Source organism: Apis florea, unplaced genomic scaffold, assembly GCF_048593485.1.
Source record: "Apis florea isolate Af1SG1 unplaced genomic scaffold, ASM4859348v1 contig_2495_pilon, whole genome shotgun sequence".
NCBI lineage: Eukaryota > Metazoa > Arthropoda > Insecta > Hymenoptera > Apidae > Apis > Apis florea.
In genome coordinates, this window is record NW_028256595.1 from 4,708,468 (window position 1) to 4,734,949 (window position 26,482).

The following is a 26,482-nucleotide window of genomic DNA, read 5'->3' on the forward strand; positions in this document are numbered from 1 at the left end:
TTCTTGAACATTCATTCTATCACAAACCGATACGCGACGAAATTCAAATCGAGCGACGACTATCAAATCGTCCTCGATTTTTCGCTCGATTTTTGTCCACGCTTTTGAAACGTAACGCTTCCGTGTAACGTGTTATTTTTAGAGGTTGAAACGCAGACGAGGCCGGGGAACGAATCACAATTAAAATTGATTCGTTTGATGGTTTTTCGATCGATGAATCGTTACCGAGCAGCGCCGCTGTTTCCGAATCACCGTTATCTTTATCACCTAAATTTCCCGTTCCATCCCAAGTGACTAACATTTATCAATACGGGGGATAAATATTCGCGAAATATTTCCAAACGTTGGCAACGAATGCGCGTTGTAACCATGGAAAGGAAGGATTAAAACGTTTTGCACGAAATGTAAAAAACAACATTCGTGTATACTGTCTAATGTACACAGAGCGTGCGTACGTTACATAGAGGGAGTGTGAGAGCACCGTTTCGATTTCCTACAACACGAGAATCTCTCTTTCAAAGCGAACCATCGATACTGCGAGTACGGATTCGATTTACAAAACGATCAAAATTCTAACTATTGCCGCGCCAACAAACTGATCCTGCTCGTCCGTGTTGTCGAATAAACAACGATCCCTTCCCGATTGTAATTTTGCGTGTGCGTCGGTTTCTGCATATTCCGACAAGATCCATCAGAGACGTATTAAGTTCCGTGTCTAATCTTCCTCCTCCTCCTCTGCTCGTCTTTGACGCCACCTCCGCGGGAGCCACGCGTCGTGTGAAACGTATCGATGAAGCGACGGTTATCTGTCTGATAACCGTGTGTACGTATCATTGTTACCAATTTTCTAATCGTGTTATAATATAATAACACGCGTGACATAATATTTAGACGTTTCACACGGTGTTATACATATATGTGCATATTGATCCTAATATCAAGGGTATGAGCAGGGACCGTTCTTCACGGTTCGAACAAATTGAACGAGAGACGCATCCCGCTTTGCCTTCTGTACGTTTCCCTCGCGGGAAATGCGGTTGAATGAATTGCGCTTTATTCCAGCCACCGTGTTTCGTTTCGTTACCGTTTACACGATCCTTCCTTAGTCCGGAAACGCGGGACGAATTTTAAATTTATGCCCTCTTCTCTGCATCTGTAGGGGTGTGATCCCTGGTGTTGCTATCGCGCCTTCATGAAACCATGTTTCTCCATACTTTTTCCTTTTCCTCGCTCTACGTTTACTCGCAATTATTCACGAGTTTAACGCCAGTTTACAAATTGCAGGGAATCCCGATGGAATCCCGAACAGAACGAAATCGAAATCTGTCCTGTTCGAAACAGAGAGAGAGAGAGAGAGAGAGAGAGAGAAAAGAGAAAAAGAATAAATAAAATAATTCTTCCCCGGTAAACAAAATTTTGACAACGGATGAAGTATAAGTTTTGAAAGGAATTAGCGGGTATGTTGACATACCGTTTTTTTTCTTTTTTCTTTTTCTTTCTTTTTTTTTTTTTTTTCTTTTTGGAGGAAACGCTGCGCACAAGCTCTAATTTATTCCGCGAGAGGTGGCTGAGGATCGCGAAGCGACTACTTTTCAAGGAGAGCAGCGGTTTTCCGCCACGCTCTTTGTCGATGAACTCGGCGAGCTGGGACGGGGAATCTCAAGATTCGTCGAGAGATTCCAAAGTGGTGCGCGGTTACTCTGATTATGTCGTTGGCCGCGTTCCTGAAATTTCCCATCCAAAGTCCGGATAAGTAAACCGAGAGTACTTTACCGTGAACCGCGTCCACGTGTGCGCCACCTGCATACCAATGCGTCCGAGCATACGCGCGTTCAAAAAAAAAAAAAAAAAAAAAAGAAAAAATAAACGTAAGCGGAGTAAACGGAGTAAAAGTCGATGCGCGGCAAACTTGTGTACAAAGACAAGCCATTTTGCGACTTTCCGAATCTAAGTTAATTCCTGGTGAATGTCCACCAATTAAAATTTCCTCGCTTGCTTAATTCACGATTTAGATTTCATTTCGCGTCGGATTTTCTGACGAGTCATTTCTATTACTGATAATTTTCTTTCTTTTTTTTTTTTTTTTTTTTTTACGACTAATAAAAGTCGTAAAATCTCGAAAATAAAAATTGTCGTAAATTTTTCGTAAATTTTTTTAAAAAGAAGCGAGCATATTAGCGATAAGAATTACGCGATTACGACTCGACTGCTGATAATTCTGCGTTTATCAAACAAACTGTGTAAAATCGTTAATCAAACGTGTGTATAATCCAAATTATTAATTTTCATATCGCCAAGAGGTCATTTGTTTTATTTTTCTATTCTTTTTTTTTTTTTTTTTTGCGGCGTAGATTTCGGGTAGATTTTTTTTTTTTTAATTGGAACAGGTTAGCCGGAAACATGATAACAGTTTCGTCGATTTCGAAAGGTTTCCAGTCGGTGGAACAAAAGAAATCCGCCGATTTCCATTTCGAATCTCGCGGCGATAATCCAATTTGTCGTGGAAAAAAAGAAAAAGGAACGAAGGACGTTTTCTCTCTTTTTTTTATTTAAGAGTAATTCTTCACGCCTAGCCTGGACGTTTAATCGGCCGTACGAACGAACGTTGCTTATCTTTGTAAACGTTGTTGCCGCGATAACTTCGTGTGCATAAGTTCAAATGAGCGTCGAGTTAGACACGCGATTACGCACGCTTCACGTGCATAAAACCGTTCGAAATCCTCCGTAAAGTACAAGAGACGTTAATCGCGGCTAAGTCGCGAGACACTACGATGGAATAATATTTGGATGGTGTAAGGGGAAGGATGAAGAGTTCTGTTTGAACGATATCTAACTTACTGCTTACTGCAAAAGATACGTGTAAATTTTATGGATTTGCGTTTCTTTGGGTTTTACCAATCAGACCACGTTTCCACGTACGAGATAACTATTATTGTTTCGACGGAGACGAGACGTTTGTTATGAGTCGACAATTCTCGAGAATATTCCTCAATATTTTGAAAAAACATTCTCGAATCGTATCCACTTGAGAATAATTTTCGAAATTGAGATGGAGGAGAGAAAATTCGCGGAAAAATTTATTATTCGGTGTAAAATTAAGAATAATCAGGACCGTGTTGAACTAAGGAGATAAAAATAGTTATATCGCTAGGTAGTCTTTTAAAGGTAATCACTGTATCTGTACAAATAGACACGTATCTTCAGTCTCTAGATTATAAATTAGATGCAATTATCGTAGACAAAACATTGGCAAGAATATAAAGAGGTTCGTGACAAATTATATTTCACGGTTGTTCGTAAATCGTCAAGATTGTATAACGTTAATTTCTAATTCATAGCTGCAGTTTCCTAGACACGATAAGTTAAATTTATCTCGAAAGATTGAAATTTTCTTCTCGAATCTTCGTTACATTAAATGTGCCACTTGGATGAAATATTGCGATATAAATAATCCCCTGGCAAACGAGAGACAAATAGATTAGGTACACACAACACGTTCTCACGCGTTCTTCCATCTTTTAACTCCACCTTCAGCATCTAAGCCTTGTGACAACAGTTAGCTCGAGTTACGTAGTCTGTATACACAGTACTCGATTGTTTGCTCGAAGATAATTGCCAAGAAAGACATTTCTCGGCGAAGAAATAATTATTTAGTTAAAGACAATGGAGATAAAAATTTAAACTTTTGACATTTCCCAATGATTTCCCATTCCTGGAAAATTGTCGCTTCCTTGAAAAATCAAGTTAGATTCACTTTTTCCAGCCGGAATTTATCCAAACCCGATTCTCACGGGAATTATCTGGAATCCTGATCTTTTGTCCAGGGTCTCTCTCTCCTGTCCTGTTCTACCCTTTAAAATTCCACACGTGGTTTTTCAAGATTGCACGGTGGTGGATAACGGAAAAGGGGATAGGAAAAAAAAAATAATGCAAATAATAGAAAATGCGATTTTCATCGCGATGAAAACGCGAAAAAAAGGTGGAAAGCAGCTTTTGTTTGAGAACGTCGTCGCGCTCGCATCCGAAAGTCGAAAACTTGGTTAATCCCTCGATGTCGCGGCTTATGTTCTCTCATCATCACGTTTCTACTCTTCTACCGTTCGAAACAAGTAGTTTTTCTTATAGCAGCTGCGAGATAAAAAAAAAGGGGGGGGGGAGGGAATAATAAAATCTTTCCTTCGAACGAACAAAGAAAGATTTTATCGAGGCAAAAGGAATAGCGTGCTCGTGTTTGTCAAAAAAAAAAAAAAAAAAAAAAGTACGTATGAAATATATAAAAAGTGTTGTTTGTTAAAAAAAAAAGAAAAAAAACAATAAAAACAAAAACGCGAAAATGGGGGAGGTTCTGGGTGACTGGCGTTGCGAGATAAATGGCAGCCATCTTGTTGAATAATATGGGAGAGGAGAAGAAAAAAAAAAAAAAAAAAAAAGAAAACAAAAATTCACCTGAAAAACAGTATAGGAGCGACGTTGTTGGTCGACGTGTGCATGATACGTTTTTTTTTTTTTGTTTTTTTGTTATTCCAGGAGATGGAAATGTCAGCTTCGAAGAGTTCGTGGAAATCGTGAGCAACATAGGTGCGAATGAAACCGCCCCCACCGATCAGGATCAGGAAGAGCAGGAGCTGAGGGATGCGTTTCGGGTACGTTTCGCCTTTTATCTTTTTCCTTTGTTCCTTGAAACGATGCGCGTTTCATCGCGGGATTGATCGCGAGCACGGGAAACGGGCGATGCGATGCGATCTCATCGAAACGGCGCACCCGTTCATTTAACAATCGTCGACCGATATATCGTCTCGGTGTGTATATATATATTGCGTTCTCCGCCCGGCTAATTTAGAATGGATCGTTTCAAAGCGGCCCGACAACGCCGATTCTCCGTTCTATTGAATCTGGACAGCAGCTACGAGAGTTAACGAACGATGTGATGGAAATCGATAGATCAATCCGAGTGTTTCTAATCAGGCACGGTCAAGGGCCTTCCAAAATTAATCGTGAACGAGTATATAAAATGATATTAACATGATAAAGACAGGATTATTTGGTGAATTCTTTCGAACATAATTAAAAATTTCAAAATTCGGAATATTCGACGAGTGAACAAACGATTAAACGGTGAAGGTTTTTTTTAGGAAGATTGTACGTACTAATCGAGAACGAAGATATAAAATGATATTGATATGATAAAGATGGATAGATGGTTGATTATTGGTGTGAAATTTTTCGAGAATAATTAAAAAATTTCAAAATTCGGAATATTTGAAACGAGTGAAAACAATTGAAGGTAGAGTTTTTTTTTTGATCGACCGATCAAATCAGAAATGACGTTCACGTATCGCACAACAGGACAGGATTTATTTATGAATCGTTAAAACAGTTGCATAGGAAAGCAGTTTATATACTGGAGATCTCGGTTCCGTGTTTGGCCACGTTGAAATTTTCGAGACACGTTCGAACGAAATATATATAAATCCCCGATAATAGCGGTAGCCTGCATTCCTATGCGCATAATATAACTTACTGCCTCTACGTGAGAAGTGGGTGTCCGTTAGGAGGAAACAAATCTTCGCGGGAAACGAAGCCGCGAAGAGGGCTTTACGTTGCGCGTTTCGGTCGCAAATGACGTCAACCGAGTCATCTCCGCTTTATTAAACTTCTCTCCCATTTTTCTTCCCCTCCGACATTCGTCACATATCTTCGTTCCACGTCGAATTTATTAATCGAAATTTAATCGTTTCATCAACGCGATCCATCGAAATACCGAACAAATGAAATTATTCGTATACGAGGAGGACACTTTCTCCATTCCCCCATCCGATCCCACGTGGTTGGAAAGGAACGTAAGAAAACGCGGCGATTGAAACAGTTAAGTCGAGGACGTGGCTCTTTTGTTCCGTCGACGACGCGGTTTCCGTTCAACCGGTCCGTATCGTGGCCAAGCCTGAATGCAAACGTTAATAATAATTGTCAGATAACGAGTAACGAACGACAGATTTCGTTGGAAGGCACAAAGCCTTTTGCGCCTAACGAACGCTTCCTCCACAAAGAAACCAGACGTCCCGTTCCGTCCAATTCCAATTAATTCTCGCACGCGCGCCACGAATTTCTCCACTTTTCACGTCTCACGACGAAATCGAGTGTGTCGCGAGTGGGCGTAGCTCGTTTTTGGAACGAAAATGGTTTGAGAAGAACGTGCCGATGCTTCGAATGGTTTCGCCCGCTAGATTAGTTTCGAGCCTCGATACCTCGAATTTTCTACGAGCTGACTGACCGTCCCAGTTTATAAGCCGAATCGTTGCATCGGCAAGTACGGGAGAAACGGGGGAATTTATCGATCGAATTATCGAATTATTAAGTCATCGGATCGGAATAATAGGGAGCTTCGTCTTTGGAGCGTTGATTCGGCTCGAATGTCGGCCGAAAATCTTAAATTTAATGAAGCAAAATATTCAACTTGGAAACGTCTGGTTTGATGGTACGAGACGAGGCGTTCGAAGACGCGTTCAAGATAACCGAGTTCGTTTTGGCGTTGGCACGTCTTCGCGGCTCGCATGCTTTCAAAGGCATCGCGACGCGTCGACGATATTAAGCCGGTGTGCAACCGTGCACTTTAAACGGAAGTTTTTCGTTCGAGGAAAGAAAGTAGGTACGTTTAAATCGCGATTCCCTCGACGTGGCGTTTTATTGGCCGAGGGAAACGCTCTTCACGGAGCTTTTTTTTTTTAATAGAACGATCTATGTCCTTTTTTAACACCTTTTCGTCTCGCCATTTCACCGTCCTCGTGGGAGATTCCCCCCCCCCTTTTTTTTTGTTTTTTACATTTGCTGCGAAGGAGTAAATGAAACGAAAAAGTAAATGAAATCGTGTGGGCGGGTTAAATGGGATACTCGAAGAAGAAAATGATAAAATCTTTAATTTCAGGAAACTTTGTACGATCTTTAGAATACATTATTAATTTAAGTAAAAGTAAACCTCGTTTCTGAAAAGGTACACTTGTGACTTTCTTTCTTTTTTTTTTTCTTTTTTTGAAATTAATTAATCGACGAAAAGTATTAAACGAATGAATACCGAAAAAAATGTTAACGATCATCGACCGACAGTTAATCTCAATTGATTGCCGAATAACTAATTTACTCGTTTATTCAATGGACGATTAAACGATCTTCCCGGATCGTTAATTGCGATTACGTATATCCACGTTAATCGCATTTCGCAAAACCAAATAATATTTCATTCGTTCTAATCGTCAATTACGTAAAATATTGGCCAATAATAACTGGGCTGTAATAAATAATCGTTCCTCTCTCCGAGAGAGAAATGTACGAAAATTAAGCGGAGATGCAGGGAAGGAGAGATAGGTAGAAATGGAAATATGAAAAATGGCACTATTCTCATCCGGTGAAAAGGAATTAGAACCAGCGTTACCAGCGACGATTTTCTGATTACCTAATGGTCTCCCATTTTTTTCGTACCCTCTCCCCTCCTCCTCCTCCTCCTCCTCCTTCTCCCCTCCCTTCGGTAGGAAATGTTTGCTAACTCTTGGTCGGATAACGGCACAAGAGCATCCATTCTTCTCAACGTGCATCCGAGGAGGGAGCGTTGGAAGCATAGGGAAGAGGATTCCCTGAAACGGTGTTAACAACGAGGGCCCCGATCGTCCCGTTCCAAACTTCTAATTGATAAATTAGAAGTCTTAACGAGTCTTCCCTCCTTCCTCCTTCTCGACAACGAGAAGTCCCTCTTTACTTATTGCGAAACACGGATGCACCGTCTCAAAGCGTTGCTGCGAGTAATTTAAAATTTCCTCGAATCTAAGTTTTCCCATTTGTCTCAGCGAAATGCCTCTCCTCCACCCTAAACTGCTCTCTTCGACTGTTTTCAACCGACTCCGCTTGATTTCGTAAAGCTGGGCCGCGCTGTCCTTTTCTCCGTGGCGGGCGAACGAAGGAATTTCTCGTGGACCGAAAATTCTTTCGGTTCTTTCACTTTTCTCCCCCTCCTCCTCCTTCTTCGTTTCCGCGCATGTAATAATCGCAACGAGAATACTTGGCGAGAGTCGAAAGTTGGAAGAGTGGACAAAGAGGATCAAAGAGGGAGATATTCCTTGATCGGGGAAAGTTGTCGGTTTGGTGGTCCTCGAATTCGAAAGGGAGGAGGCAGGATTCGAATCATCTTTCATCTCGCGGGAGAAGTTGTTGTCACTCATCCTCCCAGGTGAGCAGGTGACAACGAAGAAGAAAACAAGAAGAAAGTTGTTGCCGCGCGTGACGTGATCAAAACCGAGATCGAACCGATTACGCCTCCCCGGTGCTTGCAAATCCCTGTTTAAGAATCCCTTTATTAAGAAACCGTGCCCTACATCCTGAGAGAATTTCTCGAGGGATATTTTTCCACTCGAAAAATCGAATTTATTTCGAGAATCCTTTCTTCCCTCTCTTTTCCCTCGATCTCTCTTAGATTTCTTCTTCTTCTTCTTCTTGTTAACTCGACAATTTAATCAACTCGTTACTCGTTAATTTCTAATTCTTATTCTTCTAAATTCTAAACCATTAGTTTTAACGTTGGATCGATCTAATCGCGTGTATTTTCGCGGGTTGTTCCAAAATTCGATGTACTCCACTCACGATGGATCGACGAGTGGAGTTGTTGATCTTCGGCCCAAGCGCAAACCAGCAACAAGTTTCCGCAAACCTGCGTCGAATCTGCCTGTTATTCGAGCATCGTAGCGTCGTTGCAAAAATACAAATATCGTCGTTTCGATAAATTTTATTTTCGAAACATTGTTCAACAACAACGCGCGATGATGCATATCTCTTTCTCGTTCGATCGTCCTCTTTCGAAGAACGATGGATGAAATTTCGTTCCCGTAATCTGACGGAGTTTTCCAGTTTGCCCGCTTAATGCCACGGAGAGACAGGGCCGAGCTTATCTCGAGCGACAACGAGCAAGAATGGTGTAACGACCCACTTCTGTATTTACGTATGCACGCGAAATCCGACTAGTAATCACGAAGAAACGAAGAAGCCAGTTCTTAACGTAGAAGCCGAGGGAGAGAATCAAGCGGGATGATTAAGCGAGGAAGGGATAATCCTTTCAAGAGTGACTGGAGGAAAAACTTTTCTGCTGATCGGTGTAACAGGTTTGTCAGCTTTCAACCGGGGGGAAATTGATAAGAGACAGGGCGCGAAGATGATTCCGTCATCTTTGAAAAGTGAAACGTACGTACGTACGGAGAGAATCCGCTAATGGAATCCTCCTCGATCGATTTCCGTATCGAGATTCCCTTTCGGTAACCGCGCGTCAACCTCTGATGGACGTTCGAATAATTATTTGTAGGGTTAATTACGCGTATATTTATTTGATGTCACGAATCAATGTTCCATTTAGCCTCATACCTTTTCTTCTATAAATTTTATAAACAATATTACGATATCTTCGAAATCCTTTCGTTTTTAAAAGTTACGTGTACGTACGCGTATATTTATTTGATATTTATTCATCATATTTGATTAATAGATTTTGAAACGGATGAACGTTCGATCGTAATCATATCTTTTTTTCTGCAAATTTTATAAACAATATCTTCGTTTTTAAAAATTAGCACGTAGAAAGTGACAAATTGAGAGAGATGGTATCCGAATAATGTGGCCGAGTTCAACGGTGAACAAAAGATTTTTCTCGAGACTCGGCAAAACGTCCGATGGACGTTTGAATAATTATTTGTGGGGTTAATGTACGTTTCCATTACGCGTACGTGATCGCGTATATTTATTTGATGTCACATTTGCACGATAGATTTTGAAACGAACCAACGTTCGATCGTAATTAAAGCCTTTTTTTTTTTTCTAAATAAATTTTACAAACAATATTACGATATCTCCGAAATCGTTTCGTTTTTAAAGCAACGTAGAAAATGACAAATTGAGAGAGATGGTATCCGAATAACGTGGCCGAGTTGAACAAAAGATTTTTCTCGAGAACCGGCAAGAGAAAGATTTCCGAGGACGAGAGAGATAAACGGGGAAAGGGGCGCGATATATTTGCCGCAACCTAATCGAACCTTCGTGGAAAAACTACTCCAGTTACCGCGCGAATCTTTGGCTCAGTGGTCGACTAAAAGGTAGCTTTCAAGGTTCGAAAAGGCAGCGGCACGAAACAGGCGAGCCGACTGGCAAGCAACTGGCAAGTCTCTCGTACGGAGAGGAAGCGTCCATTAGTCTTCTTGACGATTCAATTCCTCCGCAATTTTTTTTCCTTTTCTCTCTCTCTCTCTCTCTCTCTCTCTCTCTTTCTCTTCCTTCCTCTCCCTTCCCCGCTTTGATCCCCCTCGACATCGGTTTAAATCCATCGCGTACCGTACACCCCCGCCAGACCCGTGCACCAATTTACGGCAAATCGTCAATAAGCGATTCGAATTTCCGGTGAATTTGATCGCAAAACAAAAACAGTGATTGCAGGAAACAAATATGATGGCATGAAGTGTAAACGTCGATATTGTTTTGTATCGAATGGGCCGGCCATGTTTGAACGGTATCGCGAAAGAATATGATTGTTCCAGTTATGTATCGCGGCTAATATGAAATTATTGAATCGTTCGAAAAGGATTGAAATTTCGATACACGCGATATGCAGCTCCCTCCCACCCCCGTTCGCAATTTGTTCTCTCTACGCCATCTAAATTCGATTCATAACCAATCGTTGAGCGGAACATTTATATTTTCGAACAAATTAAGTCTACTAAGTTAATTTTCCTTTTCTCGACAATACGAAAATATATATGGCTCGAAGCGAGCCATTGCCAATTTTCATAATAGACGAAACTATTTACCCTCCAATACAATTACTTTCCATTCCATCGAGAAGTTAGCCGTACGCTACTCGTTCGATCGATTCCCCACCCATTTTTTCCACATTTCTTTTCTTCTTCCTCTTCTTTTTTTCTCCGTGGTCTGCTCGAGTACTTCTCGAGAAGTCGATAAAGTACTTTCGACACGCGATCGTACCTATTCGTCCTCGTTTCCAGCGCAGCGATAATGCACCGCCCACACGCAGTTGTCGTACATATTACAGTTAGGCGAACGAGCTTAGCCATCTCAATAGCCCAACTAACTTCGTCTTACGTAAACGCGGCTTTAAAACCCGCGTTTATCCCGCCCATGAATCCCTTATTTACGGTCTCATCGTTTAGATATCCGCCTATCGTAATTCATATTCTGCATATATATATATATATGGATTCTTTTTTTTCTTTCTCGATCGAGTGCGCAACTCAACGCAGATTTCGTTCGATCGATGTCGGGTGTCGAGCGGGAAAAATGAAAAAGCGAAAATATATTCTAATCTTTTGTAACGTATTATCGAGAATAGAAAATTGTTCGTCGAGATTAATTTTTTCCATCGATGTAACGAAGTGACCAACTTGGAAACAAGTTTCTAAACTTTTGCTCGGTGCATGTAGATGTACTCGCGGAGCGGGGATAAAATGATAAAGCTTGGTCGTTTTTGCTCAATTCGTGGGAGCGAGGAGTCGCAAATGCTTGTAATTTTCGTGCACAATAGAGGGGAAAGAAAAATTGTTGAGAAAATACGGTGGAATTCAGTGGGCATCCGCGGCGAGATTTCTACCGGAGACAAAGACTTTTCTATATTTTCCTTTTACACGCCCGTTCTGGACGAGAAAAGGGGATGTTAGTTATCCACGAATCAACTCCGTCCGGCTCTTCCTTGTGTGTGTATATATATATATATATATATATATACATCCGTGCATTACAGCGATACGTTAAAAATTTCTCGCGATAAAAAAGTGTCATAAAAATCCTATCTCCGTGTAAATATGCAACGACGAAGGATTATACGTCCCCTTCCCCTTAATATAAACTCTTTCGCTTTGATTACCTTCGGTTTGCGGATTTAGCGAACCGATGCGGGTTTCGTTGATTGCGCTGACAAAATACAGCGACGTGTAAGCAACATCGGTTCAACTTGCTAACGTAATAACGGAAATACAAAGTTCTACGCTTCTCGCATATCCACCGAACCGTTTCGTTTTGATATTCCACGGATAAAGGAATCATTTACATTTTCATCGAGTCAAGGCTCGAATAAGTAATAAAACGGATCGACGAAATCCGCACATATATATATATATATAGGGGTCTGCAGGCGTTTAAGAAATTAGAAATTAGCTCGAGAAAAATATTCGGAGGAAAAACAACGACTCGACCATTTATCCGGTAATATTAGAACATTTTTATACGCATTTCGTATGCATAACGCGCGCGTATGAAGGCTGAGGAGGCACCGAAGAGCGGAGGCGAAATTTTTCGACGGAGTCGACGACTCGTGAAAGGAAGCGTGTCAAACCGTTGCGCCACAATACATTCTAATGACTGTAGCTTCGCAGCCCGGCCACAACGACTTTCAACCCTCCCCGTTCCTTCTCGCCCCGCCGCCATTCTTCTTCCGCCGTGTCGTCTGCGCACACACACTTTTCCCTTTGTTGCGCGCCTTCTCTCCTCCAACCGTCGGTCCACTCGTTCCCCTTTTCTTTTCGGCTCGCGTTTATACCATATTTCCTTCGAGCGTTTCTTCGATCATCGGCCAAAACTTCATGCATATATTATTCAAGCCGCGAGGGTGATCAAGCCGCGGGAAGAAAAACCAGGATATCAATTTAACCGTTTACCCTCTCGGTTCGAGAAATCGTTACATATTAATTCGACGGGCGGGGAGTATCGTTTCGAGTATTGGAATATTCGTTTCCCTCGTCGTCGTGGTCGTTAACGAGGCTCGCATTACCATCCTGGTCACGAGTCAATTTGTCATCCCCTGGATGAAATTCGATTTCGTATTATTTTCGATTCGTTATCCCACGCCCACGTGTATTTTATTTAACTCACGGATTCGCGGTGCTGCACGCCGCACGATATACGAGGCATTTTCTCTCCACAAATGGGAGAACGATTCGTTCGTGCACGCTGCACGTCTTCCTATTAACCGACCCCTTCCTTATCTCCTCTCCTCTCCTTTCTTCCTTTCTTTTCCCCATTCTCGAGGATGGTTACGAGCTCACAGGCATCGCAGCAGCCCGCGCTTCGGTCACTTTTACCGCTCCATTTGGCCGCCTCGCTCTCCCATCCATTTTTCGAAAAATCGTTTCCCGCTCCAACTCCTCCGATTTTCCAATCAATTATTCGGCCGTATAATCGCAACAACCGGCCTATAATAATAATCGATCGATGGCAACAATAATAATAATAATAATAATAACAACACTTTATCTGACACCGCGTGTTTTGCCCGATCGGCTGGGAATTAATTTTAATTTTAATTAATCACTGTACGTTTAAAAAAGTTAAACGTACTAAAAAAAAAAAAAAAAAAAGAAAAAAAAAGAAAAGAAATTGAGAAGGGAGAAGAATGGACGTCTAGAGATTCAGAATCATCCCATCCCACTTTTTTAATTTCCCCGCTCCGCTGGAGATTGTATCGCCTGTAAAATCCAATCTAACCACGTCCAGCTTCGCGACGTCGCGAGAAATCAATTAGGGAAGCGGAGCTTAAGGCGAAAAAGGGAGGATATTTATTATCACGGGGAGCGATATATATATATATATATACCATGTTATCGAGTCAATTTCGTCCCGTTAAACGGTTGATCGAACCGATCCCGTCGTCGACAATAATGACGAAACGTCGGTTAACGACAAAGGCGACGTTATATATCCAAATATCCGTGTTGGATTTGCGCTTCGTTACATCGATTATCGAGATGCGATTAAGACAATTTCGCACCCGTTAAACGACGAATCGACGGATTCCCTTGTCGCCTCGATCCCTTTAAATCGACTGGACGCGCTTTTAAAGCAAACCCGGCATTCGGGTCAGACGCGACGTATCGCAGTGTCCCGAGTCGATATTTTAATCTCCGCGAGCGCGCCGGATTGTAGCCGGGCACCGGTGAATAAAAAAAGGAACAGGAAGAGGGAGGGAAAAAGGGGTGGAGAGGAGCCGGAAAGCGCGGGAAAAAAGAGCGAGAAGCTTGAGAGAAAGGGATAGAGCGAGGGTAGGTGGAGAGGGGTATAAAGCGAACGATTGCTAAGATTTATTGCGTTCAAGAGAAAAAAGGGGCGAGAAAGAACGAATATTAGCGAAAAAATAACGGTAGAAAGAAAGAAGAGAAAAACAGATACAGGAGAACGAATATATATACATATAACTGGCCGTCATTTATTTTCGGCCGATTCCCGAGAGAATGCTTCCGCTTTGCTTTTCCGCTCTTATTTGTTTAAATTAACATTCGCGATGCGTCCCTCTTTTTAGACAGAGTTAACTCGTTTACTCGCTATAGATCGAGAACTATTTTTAACGTATAATTGGTTCCTGGCTAATATTTATCCCGCGATCGACGGGATATTCAATTATTACGGGAAAATTGAATTTCGTTTCGTATAAAATGGAACGTTGATTGGTTGCAATCGGAGATGTTTAATTCGATCGAAGTTGTTACGACTTGATCGAAACTTATAACGCGGCTTAATTTGCGATTCAACGGATTTTCGCGCGAGAAAACGAGGGGGAGGGGGGAAAAAAAAGAAGAAGAAAAAAAAAAAAGAAAGAAATGGAAAAAGAAATGAAACGGGTCAAAGGAACTCGATACACGGATTCGTACTAGATATCGTATCACGATATTCTAATGGAGGACGAAAGAACTCGTCGATAAGATATATATATATACGAATCAATATATCAATCGTATAACACGCGTATCGGGAACAACCGACATATGGATCGAAAGAAAGATAAAATACCCGGGCAAAGAAACTTGGGGGAGCGAACAGGACGCGAATTCGAAAATCCATTCCGAATGTCTCGAGAGTATCTGCCTTTGAATCGAATGTAGATCGACAAAAGAGGACGGATAATAAAAGTAACGTCGTGAATCAACGACTTCGACTTTCCTTTTGCCCGGCGACGAGAGAAAAAAAGAAAGGATCCACGTTATTCTCTCCCCCCCTCCCTCCCTTTCGATAACCAATTGCCCCTTAATCGACGAAAGTGGCTTCTCATCGGGTTTACGGGGGCTAAAATAGAGGCGGTCGCTTGCAAGGATAATGCGGCCGCTTTTAAGGGAGCCACTTTTAATATCGCAAAGTGTCCGTACTCGGGGCAGGGGCTTAGAACAACGGGGCTAATTGGTTACGCGATGGTAACACGAGGGTTCCAGGAATTAGAGCGGATCTTAATACTTGATCCCTCGCACTGGACTCGAGATTCCTTTCGAAAATTTTCGAAGATCGCGAAAACGTTCGTCACGTCTCGCCGCCTTAACGCCTCGCGATTACCGCCTTATCGCGGCCGCGGCTACCAATCCTCCTCCGTAATCCTTTCTTCGATTTCATCCCCCCCTCTCCGCCAAATTCCGCCCATTTGTCGGAGAAACGAGATAATACTCGCGTCTTGGAGCTTCTTCTACTTCGAATCTCTCCCTCCCTCTCTCTCTCTCTCTCTCTCAATCATCCTCGTTATCTAACTCGGGAGGACAAGAGGCGGAGGACATGATTTATTCTGTCGCTCGTACACGCGTCTCCGCGAGACGAATGATCGTGTGCATGGGAGAGGGGCCGGTGATCTTAGATCGGATAAATTGGATACGAAAAATCGAGGATTTTAATCTTTTCCTCGCATTAGCATATATATGCGGTCGAGTAAGTCTCGGAGAGATGGACTGTCGGGACGAATATTTTTTTTTTACTTATTTTCTTTTTTCTTTTTTCTTTTTTTTTTTAGAATTATCTACGAATTTGATACGTTATTTACGATGCTTATACTTGTTAAGAAAGATTTTTATTGAAAAATGTAATTATAACTTTCCTTTTCGAAATTTTCTAGGTGTCTTTTTTTTAATACGTTAAACGACGTATGCGTTTATCGTAATTATGATACGTAGAAGAAATGAAAGATATAGTTTCGTTGAAACATTATTGCATTCTCTATTAACATTCTATTTATTCCGCTCTCTGCACGTTTGTCGGAAAAAAATAACACGATAAATAATGGGAATAGAATTCGATTATTTTAAAATTCTCATTTAAGAGTGTTTCTCTTAGAATTATCTTATACGTTTCCTTTCATCGGATTACTTTTTTTTTTTTCCAATTTCCTCCTATATATTTTAAAATTTTTCATTCAGGAATGTTTCTCTTAAAATTATCTTATACGTACTTTCCTTTCATTGGATTATCTCTTTTTTTTTTTTCCAATTTCTTCCTATATTTTATACACGTTGGATATTTCATTCTATTACCTCGGCTTATAGAAAGGCAAAATTGGCAGAAGCTTCAATGGGCGACAGATTTTTCCTCATTAGCCTCCTTCGCTCGGCCATGACACTGTTTCAACAAGGCTTGACGTAGAAACGTGCATTAATCGTCCTTAACCTTTGCAACTCGATCGACACTTACTTCTCCCTACATAATAACCACCATAGACCGCTCATTTCGAATCTCTCCCTCCTTAATTTTTCCATTACTCGTGGCTGCTCTAAATATTCCAGGGAAAAAAGAAGAAGAAGAAGAAGAAAAAAGAAAAATCAGTTCAACGCTTCGTGTTCCGACCGATCCGTTCGATTCAACTTCGAACTCGATTCTCGATCGATTCGAATTTGTTCAATTGGTGTGGCGACCAAACGAAAAATTGCGGAAAAATTGCCATGAAAGCGTGATGCGCGGTCGGATAGCGGAGCATGGTTATGCAAACGACGATACGTTGATTATGACGAAACCCGTTCGTCGAACTCGACCTCGGCGCCAGTTTCGAACCGCCAGTGGCAAACAATGGAATGGTTAGGGGGATGGAGGGCTAAATGATTCGCTAATTGGCGTAATGGCCGGTTGATTGCGATTTCCTATCGCCGATTCGACGCGAGAAGTGCCTCGTATCTCGACACTTTTTCTCCCATTTCCTTCCACAGAACCACCACGTTCTTCCCTCGGAAACGGAGGCAACGATTTCCAGCACGGAGAAACAGAAAACTGTGTAATCGTTAAACTGTAATGGGAGAGAACTCGCCGAGTTCCGCCACCTGGAAGCCGGTCGATTCGCAATCACCCACCGCGTCCTCTCACCTTTGACCTCGAGACGAAAGCGGTGGAAGATGAAGGGGGGGAAGGAAGGGAGAGAAGGAGTGAGAAAAGTCGAGGCGAGTTTTTGCCCCGGGATATAGGCATATGGAAGCCGATTCGGATCGAAACGTAACTCGTTTAATTGACGAAAGGGGGGAGAAAAGTTGGGCGCGCCATTGTTGTGCGTTAAACTAAACGTTTAAAAGGGTTGGAAGGTTAAGAGAGGCGAATATCAAGTGGTATTTAGTTACTACTTTATCCTTGTTCCGTTGAACGAGGCTGAAACTTTACATTATTCTGTAAATAATCTGGCGTGAAGCGCGTTGTTCTAAAAGTAGGTTTTCCCGACTTGGAACAGAGAGGCGGGTATTTTGTACGAGGAGGATCGATGCGTGCCATCATTGAAATAAAGAGCGACTGCATATTGCTCTTTCGAACGAGAGAAAGAGAGAAAGAGAGAGTAGTATCGTAAGGAGATGGTGCTCGTTAAGCTTTTCGACTTCTTCTTCTTCTTCTTCTTCTTCTTCTTCTAGGAACTATGCGTATGCCCCGCCTTAAGCGACGATCCTGCAACGATGGGAAATTGAAGCGGCAATTCGGCACATCTGGGGGAACGCATTATTCCATTCAACGTGGGATAATTCTTTCCTTCTTTTTTAACTTTACAACGCGTATTATCGTTACGACGCACGTGGATCTGTACAATAGCAAAGTAGTTTCGACCTGAGCGATTTCCAGATAACCAATAAACAAGCGTGCAATTTCATTTTGCAATTTTCAACACGTTGCAAAGCAATAACCCCGTGGATCGAACGCGTAACCGCAATATGAGGAACAAATTACGCTATTATTCAACATATACAACAGCATATGTTATAATATATATATATATATAAAATTCATAAATATACCATCCATCCACAGAAATGAATCATATACACGTCGAATCATCGTAAATATATATTGCAACTTGCTTGGAGAAACTTTTAAACTCTCTATTTAAATTGCTTCTGATGAGATCAGGAACAATTTCCTCGATATCGAAAACCAGCCATCATTAAAATCCGCCATGAAAATAACCGTTTCTTCGCTGATCCGCTTCTCGTTATCCTCGTTCAATGAACTTCCTCTCACACTTCCATCACCGAAAATCCAAACGGAACGGTGACTTCTTATCTCTCGTACGTGTCCTCGTTTCTCTTCGAGCGTGCGAGCAAACCTATATCAATTTGCCTGTAACGAAGCGTGGAGAGTCGAAAAGCACGGTGGACACCAACAGCGGCATCAATCCTCGGCGAAAGTGTGACGGGCGGGTGTCGCGGCAGATGAATAATAGACGCGCGCGTCGATGTTATCCCCATTTTCTCGCGAAACTGTCGCGCGACCGCGTGATTATCATCACCCTCGCTTCGTGCAAAGGAGAGAAAGGAGACGACGGTTGCCATTTTCCTTGCTCTGCTAATTCCATTTATCCTCGAGATGAAGGGATGTGTTGCGAAACTTGCTCTAATCGTGGTGTCGGTGAAGAATTTATTTTCCCAAGCGCTACTTTTCGTCGAATTCGTCGATCGAATCGTGCGCATTAGAAAATTGTGAACTATTGTGGCGAGTCTCTAGAAATTTTAGGTGAATCACGCGATTATAATGTTAGGTAAATATAGTAGATACTGAATACGACCGGTTAAATATTGGATAATAAATGAAGTGGTAAAATCTTCCCAAAACGTTGGAGAAAATTGCGTGGAAAGAATTCAAGGGCAAAAGTTCTCCAACAATTTAAATATATTCGTTGGAATAAATATTTAACATTCTACCAATAGTGTTGTTTGCGATATAATAATAATGATAATAAATAAAGCGTACAACAACAAAGAAGATCTCTGTAGCGATTTCTTTCCGTTCGGTTGCAGGTATTCGATAAACACAATCGGGGATACATCACCGCATCCGATTTGAGGGCAGTGCTGCAATGTCTCGGCGAGGACTTGTCCGAAGAAGAGAGTACGTATTTGCCATTGATTGTGTATCTTCAACATCGTGTTTCGTTTGTGATGCATCGCCGCTTTCCATTCTTCTCTCTATTTGAACACGTTTTAATATTTGATCCTTTTGTTCGAAATCAAACACAGAAAACACGCGCAAACGAATCGAGGGGTTGAATAAATAAATCAACGGTGCAAATAATAATAATAATAAATAATACCAAACATGATAGAATACATAGAAGTGGCGAGTGAACGAAACGTCAAGGGAATGTAGCGTGACACGGGGCATCGCTTCAGCAGCTTTTATCGTAGAAAAGTGGAGTGGAATATGATAGATGTACAAGTACGCGGTATTCAATGCACGAGGTTTCGGCCAGTTTAAGAATCTGAAAAGAGTCGTATCTCTACATCGCAAGATATTTAAAAATTATTTTCCACGATTCTTCAAATTTTTCCACGAAGATTCAAATTTCTTTACGAAAGATTTTCACGACTTTGTCCACGGATTGCGTCTGTACGAAGTGGTGCAAACTTTTAAAAACACGTTCCCCTCCAGGTTTTAACAAATTTGCCGTTAGAGAGTTTAATTCGATTGCAGACGACCACTTAAGAGGCAAGTTAATTGCACTCAACCGATTCCAAATTGATTAAGCAAAGCGGAAATATTGATTCGACTTTCGAGCAAACTCTCGAGCGACTGGGGGAAAGCGACCAAGTAACATGCCTGCCGAGACAAAAACTTGCCGTAAGAGAGAGGGAGAGAGAGAGAGAGAGAGACGGGAAACTTTTCGCTCGACAGCAATTTCGAGCTTGTCCTTTCGTCGCGACAAATCGATTCCAATCTCGCGTCGTCTTCGCGCGTCGCTTAGAAAACGCGGGAACGAAGGATCGAGCAACGGAGTAACTGTCGCGGCGGATTACCGACACAAACTTTCACGGATGCGCCCCCGAAATCGTTGCAAACATCCTTCCGCCTTATTCTCTATATAAATTTCTACACTTCTTCGTCGAGGAAATTTCTCTTTCGAGGTACGTGTTATCGAAAAAAATATATACACTTCGTTTGGAAAAAAGCGAGACAGATACGTTCTAATATCGTTCCAACGAACAAATCCGAGGGAAATGAAGCGAAATAAGAAAGGGAAGGTAGGAGACAACGGGTTGGTGTTATTATCACAAAACGTGATGTAAGATTTCGTTCGAGAAAGCATTCGTTCCTGTTATCTCGCGGGATTAGCCGACGTGTGTGCCCTCTAATTTCGTTCGAATCCGTAATAAAAAAATGGAGGGAACGTCTCGAGACAAAAGTTGGCAAAAGTTTCTCGCGTGAATAAACGTCGGTCACCGATCGACAGTCCTCGACCGTTAGTTTCTCCCTTAGTTACGCGGCAATCTCGCCAGCTTTTTTGCAATTCAAAAGCGCGACGTCGCGTTAAGAGCGATCGCGCGATGGATCCAAGGAAGGTTCGCGTGAAATTTCGTTACGCGCGAAACGACTCTCAAAGTCGAGGACAGTTGGTTGGATATGAGATTTTCTCTTTTTTTCCCCCCTTTTTTACGATGCGAGAAATTCGATTCGCAGTATCTTGTGAAATATAGATAAAAAGGTACGCGAGATGTTTTATTCGAAGCATCTTTGAAATGTTAAAGCGATGAAATTTAGAGAGATGCGTGTCCCCCGATGTCGCGATGATGTATAAATTCGTGGCGAATCCCGTTGAAATTTTCAGAATTAAAAGGGAATTGAAGACGCGGCTATTTTTTATCTTTCAGGCGGGTGTAAAGGGAATAGGGGAATATAAATAAAGAATCGAATAATACTTTCGAAAAAATTTCGCTCGAGAAATTTCTATCTACCTCGTGAATTTTTATTTTTTCCTTCGAATCATCATCGTATCGACGTGGAATCGATCCATTTCGAATCCTTCTCTTCCAATTTACATCGCCCATCTATCCCATCTTCCACCACTCGCATTCCTTCCTTCTCCTCTTTCCATCTCCCCTCTCGATTGATTTTTCTTCGTTTCTTTATCTTATGAAAAGATAGCGTTATCTTTTTCTTCTCGTCATGGCGAGCTAACAAACTTACCGCGCAAAAAACAATGAGACTATCCCCGGTTCCGGTTCCGGGCGGAAGTCTCGTTCAGCGAACAATCTCGGCGAGGCATCTCGGCCAGAATTTGTCCAAAGTTGCGTTAATACATCGTGGCCGTGCAGCAAGATGGTAAATTGCGCGAGTACGCTCCCCATTCATCTCCATCTATACCTGGGTAACGTAATAATCCGTCCAATATATGGGATGGGGTTACTAATTGACCGGAATCAATTTGTGCCGTACACGTATTTCTGTGTACGTATTAATAATTGCCCTGGGCCACCAAGTCGATTACGATAATGGCAGTCCCCTTCGAGAAAATCACTCCATTTTACGATCCTTTATTAGTGTCTTCGTTGGACGACTTTCTTGCCGATTTTCTTTATACTCCAATATACTCTTCTATATCTATCCGTTACACGTGTATTTTTTTGAAAAGCGAAAAGTTTAATTTTATGGATAAAAAAAAAAGAAATATGGACGCATTATACGTTTTCTTCTTTTGATATTTTACGTAACTGAATATCACGAACAATATATTTAATCGTAACGATGCATTGATATATCATTGTGGGGACGTACTGAATGGTTTATTTATATAAGGTCAGAAAAAAGTCGATACGATACTGAAACAACAATACGTGTATTATACGCGTATTCTCAATTTTATACGGGTAAACAATAACGGGTAAACGATATATTTAAAAAGAAAGGGGGGGGAGGGTATGAAAAAATTATTTTTATGCGTCGTGCAATGTTAATAATATTCTAGAAATTTTATATAAAAATAAATTTACACGATGAAAATTAATTTCGAATGATATATGCGTGTAACGTAAGTTGAATATTTGTACTTTTGTTTTAACCGCGATAAAAAATCCGCGATCTAGTTATTCCGCGAGAGAATACGCTTAGAAAGAAGGGGACGGGGGAAAAAAAGAGGGAATTCTGAATTCTTTTGAAATCGATGTTTCAAATTGTGATTACGTATAAAAAGAAAAGAATATCGTACTCGGCTACGTTTTTTAATCGAGTTGAGCCAGTTTTAAAGAGGAAACTTTACTGAGAGCTCTCGTGGCTCTCTCCCGAGACTTTCTTCGGCTTATTTGGCAAACTTGAAGCGATCGTGATTAGAATTAATAGGGAATTATGGAGTAACAATATTAATCGTCCACGGAGGATCATGGGAAATTCGCGCAGGTGTTGTGTATTCACCCGTAGATTATCAATTGTATCGATCAGAGACTGAATACGATCGAATGAATCGAAGTGTAATACTTGTGACACTTTTCATCTTTCTCCAAATAGAAAGGAAATAAAGTTCCGTACTGATTTAAAATCGATCTTTGACCCAACTTCAATCGAAATAATTACGAGATCGTAGGTTAATTACAATCACGCAAATCCAAGGAATTAAGATTAATCCTTGGGGGAGGGGAGGGGGGGAAATTCGATCAAAAGGTAAACGAAAAAAAAAAAAAAGAGAGGGAGAGAGAGAATCAGGGAGGGGAAAATTCAACGATTAACGCGAAAATTTGCGGTAACGGAATTAACTCCGTCGAATTAATCGAATTTATCGGATGGAATTAAAACGGAGAATTCACGATCGCGCCACGTCTCGCGCCACCGTCGTTTCCCACCTTTTTCCACGCGTTACACGTGTCACGCGAAGGGTGGGGAGGGGAAAGCGGTTACATTATATCGAAGTGTTTTTAGCGCGGGAGAAGCGTGGAATTATTAATCGCATGATGTTTCGCGCCCTAACACTTGGGATTTTAACGGAGAGGGGCGGGGAAAAATTAAATTGCCGCGCGCTCTTTGCCTCGTCAATTAGCATACGAACGGGCATCCATGGGCTGTGACTTTAATCAGGCTAAATGCAATATTTTCCGCGTCGGTGAGTGTCATCCTATGATGACACGCGCGCTAATGGCGGGGATATTAATATACCTGAGACAAGCTATTAACAATCGATCTAATCGGCTTTCAATCCGACGCGATATTACAACATTCTAGGCAACATGCGCGTAAAATCGAGGAGAATTTCACGAAGCGTAGTAAAAAAAAAAGATCGATAAAATATTATTTTTTTCCTTTTCTACGAGACTGAGTAGAACTGATAGGATTCCACGTAACCGATAGTATTCTTTATCTCTTCGGTGAAAGTTTTATATTTTTATATCTTTTTTTTTTTTTTATACTTTTTATGCTATTTTTGTTTTATACATTTTTCTAGCCATCGTCATAAAAAAGAAACGGATAAAAGATAGAACAGATGATAATAAAATTTCCATTGAAATATCTGTGTATACGTTAGTAACGTAAACTAGCAAGGAAGCATAAAAATATCACGAATTCTTGTTTTCTTCTAAAAAAAAAAAAAAAAAAAACTAAAAAAACCCTGTATGTTCATTTCCGCTCGCTCTCGAGATTCACATCTCCGATAATTTTCAAATCGTGACACGAAACACAAAACGTAAGCTGCCTTTCTCTCTGTGTTTCAGTCGAGGATATGATCAAGGAAGTGGACGTGGACGGAGACGGTCGTATCGATTTCTACGGTAAGCCCTATCCCCCTTCCCCCATAAAAGTTTCTAATAATCGAAAAATACGAGGAGCCGGCAATTCTCGATATATGCTTTCGTGCTTTTTCTTTCGTCGAGCGCGGAAGGGTGGAAAAATTTTGGGCGGAAACACGCGAAAGAATTTGGAGATAAGGGGCCATTGGAGACGAGATCGACAATCTTGAAATATTGGCGGATAAAGTTAAAGGGGATCGGAGAAGTGTCGGACATCGGGTTGAAATTGTAATCGAAACGAAAAAAATCGCCTCGATCTTCCGCCATTTGCATCCTCCGCCCTTCCGAGAGTGTCATAGATTCTCAGGCCAACGTGCATTATCGCCTACGATGAACGTCTCGATCACGATTATTCCCCTTCCTCCTCCCTTTTTTCTTCGAAGATGGCCAAAGATTTCGCGTGATTTTCCAATCCTTATTTCTCGAAACGAGGGATCCGTCGTCGCATTAGGGCTCCAAGAAACTATCTCGTTCCTCCCTGCTCCTCCTCCTTGCAGTTCGATCGCTATCTCCTCCTACGTTACAACTCGTTACGTAGCTCACGTTCATCGAGTTTGCGTCGTTGCCGGGAATTTATATTATTTACGAGCACCGGCTGGCTACAACGAATTTTATTTTATAATTCTGTTCTATGCCGAAGAAGTTTTCGATACGCGCCTAAGTTTCCCGTAATCCTATGCCTCTGTGGGAGGAATTCGAAGTTGTCGTTTCGAGAGGAGGGACGAAAGTAGGGGCGAGATGTGAATCGACAAACCTATCTATTTTTGCGACGTCCTTAAGAACACGCGGTTGCCTATTATATATATATATATTACAAAAAAGGGTCTTCCTGTTTCCAGAATTCGTCCACGCTCTCGGAGAGCCGGGGATCGACGACGACGAGGAGGACGAGGAGGAGGAGGTGCTGTCCCCGGGCTACTAGGATTTTACTTATTCTCGTGTCTGTGTTAGATAGAACGAATTAACGAGGAGCCAGCAGGACGACGGACATACACGTTCGTCGCATACTTTCCCCCCTCCCTCTGACATTCACTTCGTTGCATGTAATTCGAGCGTCGTGGATCGAAATTCGATCCGATGTTCGACGATACGATTTCTTCGAAAAAAAAAATATATATATATATATCTTTTGCTCGTCTTCGACGTTGTACATCGAATGAAGCAAAAAGAAAAAAAAAGAAGAAGAAGAAAAAAGGGATGGAACGAAGAAAGTATGAAAGGAGGAGAAGGAAAAATTTTAAAATTCGCGCCGGCGCGAAAGATAGTTGCGTTTCGAACCGATAGAGCGTGCCACTCTCTGACTCTACCACGGCTAGGTTATCGCGCGACAATTCGAAACGCGATTCATCACGGCCTAGTTGCTACTAACGCTCGTTACCTTTGGTCAAAGATGTCAGAGGATCTTTTTCGACAAGCATCTATCGTAAGAATTGTAGATACAACGCTTGGCGCGATTTTATGTTACCCGAATCGGAGCAACTCTATCTTTTGCCAGCTCGCTACGCGATATTACGCGAAATATCGATATTAAAATCGTGCGTCGTTCAAGGAAATTCGATCGTTTCAATTTCAACGAGATTATTATTATTATTATTTTCTCTATGTTAAAAAAAAAAAGTTGCACCCTTGATTTAATTGCAACGTGAGCAAAATGAAAGATGTAATTTACTAAGAGGAGAAAAAAAAAACAAAAATATCAGCTCACGTTTCGCGTAACATAACGTCCCAACAAGCGACGCGTCATCTAATCTTCTTCGTTAACTAACCGTTGCAAAGTATCTCTACCGATGAGTCCTCGTGAACTATGCTCGACGATTCAATGCGATGCGAGACGCGAGAGGGATCGATCAGGGAAACGGAGACACGACCATTGATAAAAAAAAAACGATCTTCTTCTGGATTGAAAAAAAAAAAAAAAAAAAAAAAAGAAAACGAAGATTGCAATGATTGTGCTCCTTTTCCCAAGACGAACGTCCATTTCCTCGCTTAATTACTCGTTCGACGAATCTCTTGATGTCCAAGTCGCCCGTGTCTCGATCGATTAGAAAAAGGAAAAAGAAAAAAAGAAAAAAAAGAAAAAAAGAAAAAAGGAAAAAAAAAAGAGCGACCGATTGATAATCGATTTCTTCTCGTAAGAATATGTGGATTTTTCGATTTTACTCTCTCTCGTCTAATCTTGTCTTAAGTCACGTACTCTATTCTCCATCTATAAAGTAAAAGTAACGTAAGTAAGCGTTAAGAAGAATCGAGCACCGCAGTAAAACGAAACGATCGATCGCGATCGTTTAAACCGGACGACGATCGTGGATTATGCCATCAGAGGTTGCGTTCCCGCCCTTTTTTGGGGAGAACACGTGGACGAGCGTGAACGTGACGTGAAAAACTGGCGATTGCACAGTTGAAACAGAGGAAGGAAAAAAAAAAACTCTCGAGGACGCGGATCTCGATTCCCCGCGCTCGATTTTTACGAGCATGCGTCGAGGAATCGAACGGTTGAATTGTGAATTTTAAATCGATCTTGATCGCTTCGCTCTCTTTGAGCTTCGTACTGTGTACCTTATTACGATATCTCACTGTTACGCCAAATAAGAGCCGCACGCTGTTTCAAATATTTTAAAGGGTCTAATAAATCTACTGAACAAAATTTCACCGTTTTCACGTCGATTTCTTCGTGCATCACTCTCCCCTTGTGAAAA

At 41.5% G+C, this 26,482-nt stretch overlaps 1 protein-coding gene across 3 annotated transcripts in view; it reads left to right on the forward strand.

The window, feature by feature from the left end:
- LOC100865094 (neo-calmodulin) overlaps positions 1-26,430 on the forward strand; it is a 48,259-nt gene extending 21,829 nt beyond the window's left edge. For 2 of the 3 annotated variants that reach the window (XM_003689522.4, XM_086906396.1), the window contains exons 4-7: positions 4,528-4,643; positions 19,038-19,128; positions 23,712-23,768; positions 24,626-26,430. In XM_003689522.4, coding sequence (XP_003689570.1) covers positions 4,528-4,643; positions 19,038-19,128; positions 23,712-23,768; positions 24,626-24,708 — 347 coding nt within the window. In that variant the 3' untranslated portion in view covers positions 24,709-26,430. The remainder of the gene's footprint in view (positions 1-4,527; positions 4,644-19,037; positions 19,129-23,711; positions 23,769-24,625) is intronic. The other variant, XM_086906395.1, reaches the window with a different exon arrangement.
- Positions 26,431-26,482: the final 52 nt, after the last annotated feature.